This window comes from Gadus morhua, chromosome 2 (assembly GCF_902167405.1).
Source record: "Gadus morhua chromosome 2, gadMor3.0, whole genome shotgun sequence".
In the NCBI taxonomy this organism is placed as follows: Eukaryota; Metazoa; Chordata; class Actinopteri; order Gadiformes; family Gadidae; genus Gadus; species Gadus morhua.
Genome location: NC_044049.1, coordinates 3430306 through 3445784, shown reverse-complemented (window position 1 = coordinate 3445784; position 15479 = coordinate 3430306). Strand labels below are relative to the sequence as shown.

At 47.7% G+C, this 15479-nt stretch overlaps 1 protein-coding gene and 1 long non-coding RNA gene across 2 annotated transcripts in view; one reads left to right on the top strand and one right to left on the bottom strand.

Moving 5' to 3' along the window:
• The window catches only part of dnaaf5 (dynein axonemal assembly factor 5), a 32280-nt gene extending 19523 nt beyond the window's left edge, over positions 1 to 12757 (bottom strand). Inside the window, exons 1-6 of the mRNA XM_030345619.1 lie at positions 12182 to 12757; positions 11778 to 11962; positions 11355 to 11479; positions 10555 to 10673; positions 5676 to 5908; positions 3539 to 3763 (exon numbers count right to left, since the gene is read on the bottom strand). Coding sequence (XP_030201479.1) covers positions 3539 to 3763; positions 5676 to 5908; positions 10555 to 10673; positions 11355 to 11479; positions 11778 to 11962; positions 12182 to 12731 — 1437 coding nt within the window. The 5' untranslated portion in view covers positions 12732 to 12757. The remainder of the gene's footprint in view (positions 1 to 3538; positions 3764 to 5675; positions 5909 to 10554; positions 10674 to 11354; positions 11480 to 11777; positions 11963 to 12181) is intronic.
• A 509-nt stretch (positions 12758 to 13266) lies between these two features.
• LOC115533847 (uncharacterized) lies at positions 13267 to 14373 on the top strand. The gene is made up of 2 exons (XR_003974255.1): positions 13267 to 13417; positions 14188 to 14373. It is a non-coding gene; the product is annotated as an uncharacterized LOC115533847 (long non-coding RNA).
• The last annotated feature ends 1106 nt before the right edge of the window (positions 14374 to 15479 follow it).

Sequence of the window (15479 nt, the reverse complement as noted above, 5' to 3'; positions counted from 1 at the left end):
GTCAACGCCAAAACAAGACAGAAAAACAGGTGAGCCGTCCAAATGTGTACTCATCTCTCTACATCTGGAGTACTCTGTGTGTGTGTGTGTGTGTGTGTGTGTGTGTGTGTGTGTGTGTGTGTGTGTGTGTGTGTGTGTGTGTGTGTGTGTGTGTGTGTGTGTGTGTGTGTGTGTGTGTGTGTGTGTGTGCGTGCGTGTGCATATCTAGCCGTCGCGTGTGTACAGCGTATGAAAACAGCCTTCAAGGGTACCTCGCTGCCGCGGTTGTTAGCACGGTTGCCTCACTGCAAGAAGGTCTTTGGTTCAAACCCGGGTTGGGGGACTTCCTGTGTGGGGTTTGTATGTTCTCCCCGTGTTCACTTGGGTTTCCTCCCACACAAAAATACATCTACGTTAGGTCAATACTCCTGCCGGTGCCTTTGACCAAGGCGCTAGGCGGTAGACCTGGAGTTGGTCCTTGTGTGCTAGTGATGGGTTAAATGCAGCGATCTCATTTGGTGTACCGCACTTGGGCTTGCAGGGTGATGAGGCTGGCCACTTTGCACTCTGGACCAGGTTGGGGGGGGGGGGGGGGGGGTGTGTGTGTGTGTGTGTGTGTGTGTGTGTGTGTGTGTGTGTGTGTGTGTGTGTGTGTGTGTGTGTGTGTGTGTGTGTGTGTGTGTGTGTGTGTGTGTGTGTGTGTGTGTGTGTGTGTGTGTGCGGCTGTGTGTGTGCGGCTGTGTGTGTGCGGCTGCGGCTGAATCTCGCCGGCATGCTGCACCAACAAACAACTTTTTAACATCTACACCCGTTGTAACTACCAGCGTTAATGTAGTTGATGCATCAAGAGTCCGAAAACTCGTTTTGATCATGTTGATCACCCTACTGAAACTCGCTTTCAAACAAGCGTTGCTCGGTGGGAGAGTCTATCGGCTACCGGAGTGTGTGTGTGTGCGCGCGTGTGTGTGGAGTGCTATTCTAAGAGATGACAGATTGCAGTTTGCGTGCGAGAGAGAGCGTGATCGCAGGTGCTCCTCCTTGGAGGCGGGTGGTTATTAACAGCAGGGGGGGTCGACTGTGACCTGGCCCTGCTCCCCTATGGTGACACCCTGTTTGATTACCCAGAATGCTGCAGGTGCCTGGTCTGAAGGAGACCCTTAGTGGAACCATGCTATTTTGGACCCAAAGAGAGAAAGAGACAGAAAACGTAGAGAGAGCATGAAAGAGGGAGAGCTATAGAGACCCAAACAGACAGTGTGAGAGACAGAGAGACAGAGAGCCGCAGAAGGAATCATGGAAAGAAACAGACACCAGCCAGCTGGTTCTGGAACCTACAGCACACAGAGCCCAAAGACCTGCAACCACAAAACCGAATCATGAAGAAACTGAAAGAGAAGTACTGGACCAATTGGAAAGAATCATCCAAACCACAGAGTAAAACGGAGTGCTATTCGGTCCTGGGCAAAGCGAGTACACAGTAGCAGAACACTTGAGCACTGACACAGAGAAAGTCCTTGTGGAGCTACGGACTCAGAGAAAGGTGGCCATGGCTGACCTGGCTCACCAGAGAAGACTGCAGCCACGTCACACCCGACCAGGTGGAGAATGAGATGTATGACCTAATCTCTTACGAACCGTTCTAGAACATTAACACACATAAACACACCTTAACCACCGATCATACACACACACAGAAACACACAGACACACACAAAGACACAAGGACACAAAGACATCCTTCCACACCTGTGGGGATAAATACAAATATGTGCAAACAAGGCAGTAAGACATGTGGCATGCTGCGACCAGAAGTGGGCAACACATCCAGGGATTACGCTCACTTCGTATATTTGACGGTTTTACCGTCTCTGCTTTGGCACATCACATGACTGCCAGGGCAATAACGCCCTTTGAATCTTGAATCAAAGATCAGAGCAAAAAAGCGACAGATACACACACAAGCAGAAAGAACGAAAGAACGAAAGAACGAAAGAAAGAAAGAAAGAAAGAAAGAAAGGAAACAGAGGTCTGCGTCCATCTGTTCTGTCCGTCCTGTGTCCACTATCTTTCTCCCTCTCTCTCCCCCCCCCCCTCTCTCTCTCTGGTTGACCCCTGCTAGAGTTGGCTGATGGGAGGTCTGGGGTTGGGGGTTCATTTCCCATTCCCATCGATCATCGGCCTTGACCGACTTTGCTTTGAAATTTCAGGGATTCTTCTAACAGCATGCGTGTATGTTTTGGTGGTGGAGGTGGAGGTGGAGGGCTGGGGGTGGTGGTGTGTAGCCAGCCGGTGGGGGTTACTTGTCAACAGGGCTAGACTCTGACAGCACCTTCGGGGGGGAAGAACACAACAATAACAAAGGGCCGTGCAGTCGTGTGTGTCTGGCGGAGGTGACCCCAGCCCGAGGTCAGGTGAAATTAGGGGGCTTCTGCGCTTATTATCCCACGGACGACATTCCTGCAGGCCCCCCTGGTGGGAGCCATGGCTATGGCTGAGTCAGAGATACGGGGCGGGATCTGAGAATAGCACTTAGCAAGAGGGAACAACGCCCTCACGCACGCACACACACACACACACGCACGCGCACACGCACACACGCGCGACTGTCATATCGAGAGAGGGAAGTGAATATGGGACAAGAACAGGAAGACTGGCTGGGAATTCTCTCTCTCTCTCTTTCTTTCCACTGGAGGACAATGAGCTGTTGTAGCAGAGGAGTTCCGTCGCAGGTTACCCGTACAGAGACGAGGCATCGTGGGCCGGTTTGAATTGCACAAGGGGTCACGGCGGTTCGTGATGTGTCATTTCGAAAAAAAGATTAGCATCAGAGAAACATCATGTGGCAGGCCCAGGGCATCATCAAGCCTGGTCTGCATGTCTTTTAATCTGTTTTGCTCAACAGCGAACCAAACGATCCCGTGGCATTAAAAGCACTACTGGCGCACACACGAGTACCGAACTGGGGCCAAAGCTGGGTCCATGATTGGAGCTGTCATGTGAAATAACCAGAGAGCAGAAGGTAAACAGACAGAATGGGAGATGACCGACCGGCACTTGGGTAACAGGGGGGACAGAAACAGCTGGCGGACGGCGGGACACGGCAGCCAAAGGAAAGAGAAAGACATCCCTTTTCCCGGAGCCACCCAAAACAATGCCAGAGTGCGTGGCTGTTTGCGTGAGGGACCCGGGGGCCAGAAGAGGTACACAAGCAGGGGCCGTACTGTGAGGTTTCTAGACAGGCCTCAAGAAAGATAGTTTACACCCTGGGCGTTGCAAAACATGTAATCATATTGTTGCTTTTAAATGTGGATAAAAGATTGGCGGCGAGTAGAGCAATAAATAACGGACGCAATCACCAGCTAGAAAAGTAAAGTGTTCCCATGGTAACCAACCCATTAACAGCAGTGACACATCACCAGCCATGTCCCATCGGATTACATGGCGCTTCTTGGCAGACACACACCTGCCGTCTTAATAATGCTACGGTCAACTCGGACCACCGCCTGACCCCACCCGCGCTGGGGATCGAGGCAGGGCATGGGGGGGACGGGGGGCTCACCTGTTGAGACTCCTGACAGACGTCGGGCCGGGCCAGGGTGTCGGCCAGCCTCTGGAGGTGGGGGCCGAGCAGGGGCCCCGAGGAGCCCTCCAGGGCGGCCGCCAGCACCATGAGGGGGGTCCAGGGAGAGCGGGAGGAGCCCGACGCCTCCACGTGGTCCAGGAGCAGCTGGAGGAACACCTCCGGGAGCACGAAGAACCCCAGCAGCTTGGCCGCCTCCCGGCACTGGAGGGGGGGGGTGGAGGAGGGGGAGGTGGGGGAGGGGTTGAGGAGGAGGAGGTGGAGGAGGGGGAGGTGGAGGAGGGGTTGAGGAGGAGGAGGTGGTGAAGGAGGAGGAGGTGGAGGAGGGGTTGAGGTGGTGAAGGAGGAGGAGGTGGAGGAGGATGGAGAGGGAGGGGTGGAGAAGGAGTTGGTGGAGGAGGTGGAGGAGGAGGAGAAGGAGGGTGGGTGGAGGAGGAGGATGGAGAGGGAGGGGGATGAAGGGTGGAGGAGGATGAGGGTGAGGGAGATGACAGGATGGAGGAGGATGATAATGATGATGATGATGATGATGATGATGATGGAGACAGAGATGAATGGGTGGAGGAGGATGATGATGATGATAATGGAGTCAAATGAATGGGTGGCGGAGGATGATGAAGATGATGATGATGATGATGATGGAGACAGAGATGAATGGGTGGAGGAGGATGATGATGATGATGATGATGATGATGATGATGATGGAGACAGAGATGAATGGGTGGAGGAGGATGATGATGATGATGATGATGGAGACAGAGATGAATGGGTGGAGGAGGATGATGATGATAATGGAGTCAAATGAATGGGTGGCGGAGGATGATGAAGATGATGATGATAACGGAGATCAATAAGGGCAGATGGAGGGTAAGTAGGAGTGTGGGAGTGGGAGACAGAGAGAGGGATGCAGAGGCACAGACACGGATGGGGGAGAGGGGGAGAGAGAGGGGGATAGTTGGAGAGGAAGTTGGAGGAACAGGAAGATAGTTCAAATAAAGAGAGCGGGGGGGGGGGGGGGGGGGGCAGGAGAGAAGCAGAGGGTTTATTTCTGAATATGTCTATTGGATCAAAGCCCAGCAGAGGTTTCCTCTTTGAACAGGTGCATCCCAAGTCCTTGATACCGTCCCAACCGGGCCCGGCTGGTCCCGAGGGGGTCCCGAGGGGGTCCCGAGGACGGCGGACAGAGCGATGAGCCCTGTGAACCGCGTGCTCCCGGGCTGAAAGGTGTGCCTTGGAGTCAACCTGTTGGATCCACACCCAGGGTAGGCCTTTACAAGCCCCTACGGCCTTGATGTTGGGACAAATAGCAGAAGGCCACACCTGGCTTTAGATACTGGCTAAACATGCAGGAAATCCTGTCCCGGTCGGAGGGCAGCGGCCTTACACTTTTAGACTTTTGCTAACGGAATGTCTACAGTGTCTAAAAATGCCTGCCTTCTGTTTAATAGGTCTGATTCATATCGAGATCTAACTCAGTGACTCATAGTTTATGAGAGCTTTCCCCTCGCACTACTTTCATCCATAATTAGATACTAGCTGAAATGATATCTTAAATCAATGGGTTGAAGAAAGGGAGGGGGCGTTTCGTTTGGCGTTCCGTTCATTGATGCTATTTAGTTATTAAGCAGAGTGTACTTGAGTGGGTACTTAAGATTGTGTTTAACAGTGATTTCAGATGAGATTGGGAGCAGGTAGTGGTTATGCCTCTGGCCCCAAGAGGCCTAAGGGTGGGCTGTGGAAGTGGGGAATCGAACCAGGTACTATTGGGATGGGTCGAAGCCAACCCAACCCAAGCCAACCCAACACCCATCCCACCCACCCACCCCCTTACCCTTACGGGCTGATTAGGGTTCCACGTTGACGCAACGCATGGGGGTTTACGGAGCCATTACGCCCTTGCGGACCCCCGCTCCACCGCAACGGGCCTGACGTGCGCCTCCCAAAAATCGTAACCTTGCGTCGAGGCGCCGCAGCAGCGAGGGCGGCGATCGGTCCGCTCGCTAAAAACCCAGACGCCAAAACAGGTTCACGCCCGCGTTGAGGCGTCGCGTTGCGTTGACGTGGAACCCATAATCAGTCCCTTCATCCCCCCCCGCCCGCCCCCCGCCCTACTCACGTTGGCCACCACCTCCCTCTCGCTGTCCCCGCAGGCCACGTGCAGGGTGGCCAGGAGGGGCTGCATGTGCTGGGTGCAGTGGTCCTCGGCGTGCAGCAGCAGCACGCGCAGCAGCTGGGAGGTCTTGACCCGCGTGGGCACCAGCCAGTCGGTGACGTCGTGGCTGACGGCCGGCACCAGGCGGCCCAGGTTCCTCACCACCAGCTCCCGGCAGCCCAGCCCGGGACGCTCCACTAGGGGGTGGGGGTGGGGGGGGAGAGGAGGGGAACAGGAGCTGATGATGGTGGTGGTGGTGGTGTGCACGTGTTGGGTGTTTGTGTACGTGATGTTAAAGGGTAATTCCGGTGTAATATGGATTTGGGATATGTTTTGTATGATAACGAGTTGAAGCGTTTGTTTTAAAGCACAAAAAGACGCATTCTTCAGGTGGCTGTTTTTAGCCGATTCTATCAAAAAGCGAACACAGAGCATGCATGTTGCTGACGGATGTCAGTGTTCGTCAATCTGGCTACTTTTAGCCTTTTAAGTGGTTTAAAATAGCGATCTAGTTTTTACCATAACCAGTGCCCCCATCGTTCCAAGTTTATAGCGTTTTGATAGAATCGACTAAAAACAGCCAACTGAAGAATGCGTCTATATGCGTTTTTGTGCTCCAAAACGAACGCTTCAACTCGTTATCATACAAAACATATCCCAAATCCATTTTACACTGGAATTACCCTTTAAGATGCGCTTTGACACTTTAGTGACAGTTATTTTTTCGGACAGTTTTGATTGTTTGTGTGGTCGCGGTCACTGTTTTACTACTCATTTCTGGTTTGGCAGTGCTAATAGGAGCGTTGGTCATTCGACCACACCATCTTGAAGTTCGATTTGAGAGGGATAAGAAAGTGTGAGAAAGACAGAGTCCGGGAGGAACATGGATGCGGTTTTTAGCCTCCTAACAATGAAATGTGGAAACATTAATAAATATCTTATTAAGGATATATTTGTTTCAATGGGAGTCACACTTGAGTTAATATGTATTTAATGATTTCAATACCTCTCAAATTGCAGAATGATTGTCTGCATTGTAATAATTCCGACCATCATGTTATAATAATAACAATCGCTTCAAAGGAAAACAAAGCCACTGCCTCTGAGGCTTTGAAGGGGCTTTATGAATCGTTGGTGACTTGGAGTCGGAGCCAAACCCAGTTAACTCCACTCTCCCATCCCGTTTTCCATCCAGCTTTTTACGACCATGGTTCCTCTGTGGGGGACTTGTCACAACAAGTGGAACACATTCTCAAATAGCCTTCTGCGGTCTCTCTCTCTCTCTCTCTCTCTCTCTCTCTCTCTCTCTCTCTCTCTCTCTCTCTCTCTCTCTCTCTCTCTCTCTCTCTCTCTCTCTCTCTCTCTCTCTCTCTCTCTCTCCTCAAGAGAGGGGACGAGGGGAAAAGTGCAATAAATCAGAGAGGCGCACTCGACAAGACAAAACAAGCCCCTTGCCGCTCGTCTCTTCCCTGTCAGACGGCGACCTCTTCCCTCCAGGCCTGGCAGGGGAACCACAGAATGGACGAGAGACTGACAGAAACACACACACACACACACACACACACACACAGAGAGAGAGAGAGAGAGAGAGAGAGAGAGAGAGAGAGAGAGAGAGAGAGAGAGAGAGAGAGAGAGAGGAGAGAGAGAGAGAGAGAGAGAGAGAGAGAGAGAGAGAGAGAGAGAGAGAGAGAGAGAGACGAGAGAGAGAGAGAGAGAGAGAGAGAGAGAGAGAGAGAGAGAGAGAGAGAGAGAGAGAGAGAGAGAGAGAGAGAGAGAGAGAGAGAGAGAGAGAGAGAGAGAGAGAGAGAGAGAGAGAGAGAGAGAGAGAGAGAGAGAGAGAGAGAGAGAGATCGTGTACAAATGAAGATGTCACATGTTTTCTATTGTAGTGTCATCGTCGGCGTAGCCCGAGGTCATCAGGTCGGGCTAAAGGTCAGGAGGATGCACGGCCTGACCTCTGGAAGTGTTTGTTCCCACTGGGTCTCACGACCACGTTGAGGTTCAAGCTCACGCTGGGCCCCCGGGGGGGCCAGTCTGATCCCCCCTAGCCCCCAGCATCGTAGCCCTTTACCTGAGACCACTGCGCGAGTCTCAACACGAGTCCGGCGGGCTACACGATACCCTACACGGAAACAGAGGCTAAAAGCTAAGTCTACAGTCGTTTTCCTTTGGCCTTGTTTAAAATCTGTCTTGTCGTGAGTCTTGTGTCATGTAGCTACAAATCACCTTCTTGTATGCATTGTGCCATAGCGAAAAAAAAGGTTGGAATACCTTTGTTTTATTCATAGCATAACAAATAAAATACTGGCGAAGCCAACCCACAGAACAAAAAAAGGAATGCACATCAGGCTAACCAGCGGTTTTGGATCAGAGAGAGCCATTAGGAAAACTATTTCTCACACTGGCAGTGGGTATGTGGTGTTTCACTTCCCTCTGTAAATGCCTTAGAGGCAGTAAAAAGGTGGTTGATTATATCCTTTATGCAGGCATTCACGACAAAAACAAATAAAAAAGGCTCGGAACAAAAAGAGTTTGCAACAACACTAAACACTATGCCGGTCACTTGCTCATTTGCCTCAAAAGAGAAACAGGCTCCATAATTCAGTCTTTAAGTCTATCTGCTGCTCTCACATTAAAAGTGTTGTTTATTCCAGAGTAAAACATTAAAACGGATAAACACTATTTAGGTTTTTTGCTTCTGTAATGCGACATATTTCCCAGTAGAACAGGATATAAGGGAGGAAGAATTATTGGAGTTATGATTAAATGTGAAATGACAATTCAGGATTTGAACACTAGTGATGCATCCAATGTGGCTTGATGTCTTCCCACTCTCTAACCATTTGTGACATGAGACCAAAGTCTGCATTAGAAGTGGGACCAGGAGTTTGAAATGGAGGTATTTAATGGTCTTTTTTCTTTTGTCTTCAAACGATTACATAGTTACACAGCAGTTACCATAGAACAACACACTGGTTTCAAGCCTTGGTACGCTAGATCGGATCACACAGGTTCACAGAATGTTAGAGTGGACCGAAAAACTGTTATTGAGTATTTTTAATTCTAAATGTCTTCCGCTTACTAACTGGGAAGGGCTCAATCGTCCACTTTGCGCCTCTAAGATGTCTGAAGTTAACTGAAAACGAGAGGGAGGAAAAAACCCATTAAACATAATAAACAGATCTAAAACGGTGGACCTTGGGATTTTCCTGCTCCTTTTGAATGGTGAGGGAAAACTACACAATGTGCCGACAGAGAAAGCCACAGGATCTATTAATTTCTCAGCGCTTCACTGAAGAGGGAAGAGGGGTGGAAGCAAAGGGGGATGTTTGTTTGGACGGCAGTTCAGACGGACAGAGAGAGACCATCAGCCTCTCTGCTCTGTCCATCACCACCACAAAAAGTATAAATGGTATTAATCGTTTCTAATAGAGGCTAAAGTGGTTAACAGTATATTAACCTACTCAGCATTTTCTAGGCACCCAGGTGTGTGTGTGTGTGTGTGTGTGTGTGTGTGTGTGTGTGTGTGTGTGTGTGTGTGTGTGTGTGTGTGTGTGTGTGTGTGTGTGTGTGTGTGTGTGTGTGTGTGTGTGTGTGTGTGTGTGTTTCCAACAGCCTGGAAATCCTTTCATATTCACCTTACTTATTTTGCACATTATGTTATTTTTTGGGCGGTTTCTATTGCATGTTATTATTTTTTTGTTAGGTTATTGTTAGGTTAGACACTATTAGGTGGATCAAGCCAACCGAAAAAGGATTACTCATTTAGCAATATCACAGGAGAGGGAGTGATGTTGTACTGAATAGCAGTACGGCTGTGATTCGTTTGTAGGTACAAGGCCGGAGGCCGAGTTCCGAAGATAATCACAGCCACAACTGCTTCTATACAACAGTTCTACAAGCACCATTTATTAGTCAACAGTAATAAGCAACAACAGATTATGATCTGTTTGTTTATTTAATGATTTATTTGGCTCCGCCAACACAAATAGATCTGCAAATGGGCTGGGACTGAACTGTTGCCAAGCAACACAAACACACTAGCTATCTAAGGGTACATCAAGACCGTTAACGGTTATCAAAACACCTGTAAAGCGGAGTGATACATGTATATTTAAAAGTCCCAGTGCTGTTATACTCTATATCAGCTCTCATGGAATGCCTCTTGTCCAATAAAATAATTGTATAATAATTGATAACACACAGTGGGGTATATTAAAAATACAACTGGCTTAAAACGTTTGCCAATTGCGGCTCTGAATTGAGCCAATACCTCCGTAAGCCTTCCGAGCGTCTTACTGAAGTGTCAGAGCTGAATTAAACAACCCGGAGATAAGCTGCGTGAAAGATAATGCCAAAACAACCAAGTCCCCTCGCACACATTATCGAGTCGTTTGTACATACTCAGCACTGTGTACGCGGAGGATTCAAATTACAAAATTGTGTTTGCGTTGCTCTACAGCATGGCGCTAATGTGGTTTTAATTGTTTCCTACGGAGAAGGTCTCCCTTAATTTAAATGAGTGATGAGCTTGTGAGAGCAAAGGGTGTGTCACCTCATAAATAGATCATGGTCAAGGATGCAAATACAGTATGTGTTGAGATATGGAGAGGTTTCAAAATGCATGAGCTTGCCATAAACCATATATACACGCAAAACAAACTATATCGTCTGTATATATAGTTGAACGATTGATTACAATTATCTATCTCAACGTACTTATTGTACTATATTGTTTGTTGTTTCAATTCCTACATCATGTGTTAAACGCGCCCTGCTGAACGTCATGAGGGCATTTGGACGAGGCGAGGGTTGCCATGGCGCCGGTGGTGCTCTGACTGACCTCCTGCTGGGTAGAGGGGGGGCGGAGCCAGTAGGAAGTCCATCTTGTCCTTGATGTCGGCCTCGTTCTCCCGCTCCCACTGCTCGCCCGTCTTCCTCCAGAGCTCCTCTGCCAGCAGTCTGCAGAGGGCACGTGGGACCGGACAGGAGTCATGACAACGTCAGCATCAGCACCATGAGGCCAGGGTGCTACAGAGCTGGGGTTCGGGCCATGGATCCCAACACCAAATTCGAGGCAGCACACCAACATTTTTCTCAATCTTTTCTTTTTTCTTAATCTTAAAAAGGTGCTGTAGCTACTTATATGATTTAAGAGCTAATATTGGATTGGTATTTGTTCCAAATGGCATAGCCACCAAACAGCTGTTATGACAGCTCCCGGATAGTTTTTGACCAAAATTAGATGCCCTGAATATGGGGAAGGAGACTCCCTGATTGGTTCAGGGAATCCATATTTTCTGTCAATCACAGATGTGTCAATGCAACACTTCTCAATGGCGGAGAAACGTAAGAAGGGAAAGATTTTGGGTTATTTAGTTTCAATATCTTGCTCACCTCTGTACTCTCTCTTTAAAGCTCTTGAGTCTTTAAAGAGCTTTAAGATGGTGATCAATTGATTCCAAGTCCTTAGAGACACATAGTTTCCAGCCAAATCAATACTATGAGCTGTTAGGACCCAGATTCTACCTGTCATCCCCACCTGAAAGAGCCTGATGTCAGATCCAGCAGTCCTACTATGGTGTGACTGAATTTCTGGGGGGAGACTGCACAGAACTGCGGTATTGGAGGAATTGTTTCTACCTTATTTCATCGACCTCGTCGGTAATACTGCTCAGCAGAAGTGGGATGAGTTTGTGGAAATAGGAATATCTGTCTCTCATGTTGAGCAGCCAATCACCAACCACGATGGTCACGGACTTCCGCACCTAAGTCAGAGAAAGGCAAAGAAAGGTTAAGGTAGGTTACACCCGTTCCGTTCCCATCCCATCCATAACGTAGAAACACTGTTTAAACCGTTTGTACCCCTAGTGGTACTTGGAAGAAATGCAGGGTCTGTCTGTAAGATGTCCTTTTTTTTTATTTAATATTTGCTGGAACAATTATATAATGATCCATTAATAAAACGAGTTGAATCTGAATATTTTATTAATAAAGTGATGTCAGTTTGTCATCTTAAAGTGTGAGAACCACTGCTTCATATATGGTGTGAGTTTTCAGCCATACTTGTGGAGAATTGTCGAAGAGTCTCTGTGCCATGTGAGAAAGCACATCGTCCACGTTCTTCCCCGTCCCGTGTTGGACCACAGCCCCGGTCGCCTCGAGGACAGACACCCGTACCCTGGAGTGCTGGTGGGAGATGCTCTGCATTAACGGCTTCACCAAGCTCTCCGCCTGCATGTGGAAGTGTTCTGAGCGAAATAAAAGGGACACATTAAATCACAATTTCACCATGAACTCAAACCTAGATCACCAAATGGAATGGGTTTAAAATAAGGGGATACTTTATAATTTAACAGCAACAAGAGCAGTGAGGAAAGAGCATGCTGTAAACAGAACCTATATGTCGCAAATACGGAAGCGCATCTCGGAACTATGGCAACACGTTTCCTAAACATGCGTGCACCCACCTGGCACAGACTTCGCAAAGAGTACAGTGCATTTACAGCTCTCTCTTTTGACGTCAGGACACGGGTCGACGATAGTGACCTGTAATATCTTGATCATATCGTCCAGATACGGCGCTAGTTGCTTCCCGCACACTTCCACCGTGAGAGAAAGCAGCTCCATGATAGACAGCCGAAGCTCCTCGGCTGGCTCAATGATCTCCTTTCCCCCCAGCCTCTGTGTCAGGCAGGGCATAAGGTAGACGAGCGAGTCTTCCGGTTGAGGAACACAGCGAATAAAGTCGGTTAACATCAGAATAGAGGTCTCCCTGCATCTTTCCATGGGATCCGACATGCATTTGAGCAGAGGCTTGAGAAGGCAGGAGAAAACCTCCTGCAGCACGCCGCCAGACAGTCCTTTTTCGATGGTTTCCTTTTTAATAGCTTCAAGTGCCCTCTTTCTGGTCGCTTTGTTGTCTTCGTTTAGGCAATTTAAGTGGCGAACCAGTCCCCTCATAACCTCAGCGACATGTTCGTCTCCGGACCCCATGGCTGACATGTTCCCTGTTGTCATGGACACGAATGGCGCTACGACAGATAAACACTGCTTTACGACAGCTGCTCCAGGGAACTCAGAGACGAGGGATCTTGGGACTGTTGTTTCTCCGTTAGAAGAGAAGAATTTGTAGTTCAAATCCTATATAATGTGTCTTGATATATATAATAATAAAAAATCTCTCCCTATATATATAAGATAAATATACATAATTATTACCATTACAATTAAAAGTATTAATATTATATTTAATTATTATTTTGAATGTTTCTTTTGACGCATTATTCTTTCGAAAACGGATTCGGGGTTAGTGTTTGCCTGAAAATATATCATCATGATATACAGTATAAGTAGGCTACATAACACAGCAACGCAATAATAAAACACTATCATCAATCATAATGGGAAATTAATGTCACTCATACATCTGTTTCTTCTTAATTCTATTCTCTCCAACAACAAGGATATACATGTACACACACTTGAACTGAATCAATAAAACACACTATTGCGGTTGGTGTTGCTTCTTTGCGGTTCCAAGTGATGAGACTGACGTCATGCGGACCGACGCAGCGCACCGAGGAGCAGAGGAAGACGCAGCGGCAGCAGCAGCATCCCCGCTAAAGGCTTGACGTAGGGCAGCCCCGTCTCAACCATCAACCTAGCACCAGCAGTGGCTTCCGTGAGCATCCTCTGAAAACACGGTAAGCAACCCCTACAGGAAACCATCGTCTGACGGTTAAGGGACCACTTTTGTTTCAGCATGCATCGCGGTCCATCGCCAGCCTCGTAGCGAATCAACTTGTTGTTTAACGTGCTCATCCCCGCATGTTTTGCATGTTTTCACGGTGCGATGGACCAAAACCATACGCTAGCTGTCAAAGTGCTAGCTAGACTAGCTTAGCTCTCCTGTCGAACGCATCAGAACAGGTGCTTAGTTGTGTTGATGGTTCGCAGTATGGATACAGCAGCATAACCCTATCCATCCTATTCAACCCTTTCGAAGGGTTCTTATTTTATACCTTCCAGGCACAGTGTGTGAAGCTAACGACGTTTGCAGCATCTTGTTTTCATTTCAGGAAGTGCAGGTGTCAGCGACAGGCAACCCATTGCGATGCACGAATGCAACCAAATATTAAGCTAGAACATATGACATCTGTCGTCATTTAAACCGTTACAATAGAACACTTCACACAGCTGATTCATTACAGAATACTGCTGCATGCTGCATGATCCAGTCCCAGATGAGTACATAGATGTAGGCTACCTATTTATATTTTTAATGCGTGAGTTAAACATGTGACATGGCATTGGCATGAGTTGTAAACATCGCAAGGGACCCCCTCGTTTTGGCTCCTCCCATCTTCCCTCTCAGCACTCCTTCCCAGATTCTTAGCTACACTTTTCCCATCACAATTATTCTCTCTTTTCCCTCCCATTCTCACCCCTCCCACTCTTTCCCTCCCCCCCACAGTGATAAAAGATAAGATGGCCACCTCCTCAAACTTGGACGAAGACGAGAGCTTGAAAGGCTGTGAGGTCTTTGTGCAGAGGCATAACATCCAGCAGATCCTCAAAGAGTGCATTGTGAACCTGTGCATCGCCAAACCCGAGCGGCCTATGAAGTTCCTTCGGGAGCACTTTGAAAAGCTGGAGAAGGTCAGTGACAACACAGCGCCTTGTTCCTTATAACGGTTTACCATCTGATGGGCACTAGTTGATGGTTCGATTATTTTGGGCTGTAGTTGTGTTCTACGTGCATTGCAGTGGATGGGAAGCCAGTGACGCAAACACTTTCTGACTGGTTTTGATGTCAGAGTTCAGAGTCTCGGAGCTGCTTGAGTCAGAGTACTGCAGACAAGATCTGGAGAGGTTGTGTAACGCTTCACTGTGTTCAAAGTGATGCTCTCTGTGTGAACCACAGTGCCGTTCTTCCTTGATCTAGTGGTGTTTGGTGTGCAAATTTTATTTGAAGAATGTACAACTCAAGTGGATGTTGAATTTGGGGTATTTTATGATGAAATTATTCATTTTGAGCAGATGTAGAGTGTGTGTATTTTATATTACAATAATAGGTTTTCATAGTTGTCAAGGCCAGATACTGCACAAGATATAACTACAGTAATAGATGACTGGCATTAAGATGCTTGTTGTCACGGGACCCATATATAACTGAGTTACTTCCTAGAGGACTATCACACTATCATCACAATTCTCTGTTAAAACAGCTGGTAATTTAACTTTGATGCCTGCCTCACTGATTGTATACGAGTGAGTGAATGCTCATCGTTTGTATGGCAGCGGTCCAGTTTACAGTGTTCGATTTATATTAGTCTCACAATCTCCAATGGCTTCTGCTTGCATGTATTGGCAGGCTGATACGAGTCTTCACTAAAGAGCCTCATTCCATTAAGGATGCTAGAAATCTAATTATGATCAAATACACTACCAAATATCACTCTTTTATTATTTTTGCGTAACCAAGGTACCCAAATAAATCCAGCATTAGATTCTGCAAATGAAACATTGAAAGTAGATTTTAATAATTTGATTTTGTTTATCCAGAGTTAGAACTACAATGGAACCTGCCGGGTCACACGTTTGTTTTACGATTACTCCGATACGATTATTACTTAGATTTTCTTTATCCAGTCCATGTGAGTTAGAACTATGGAACCTTCCGTGTCCCACGTTTGTTTTACCTTCTTGTTACTGTTGTAGATCCTGCAGGGTATACTCTTATGCATCAACTTCAATGATTAATGA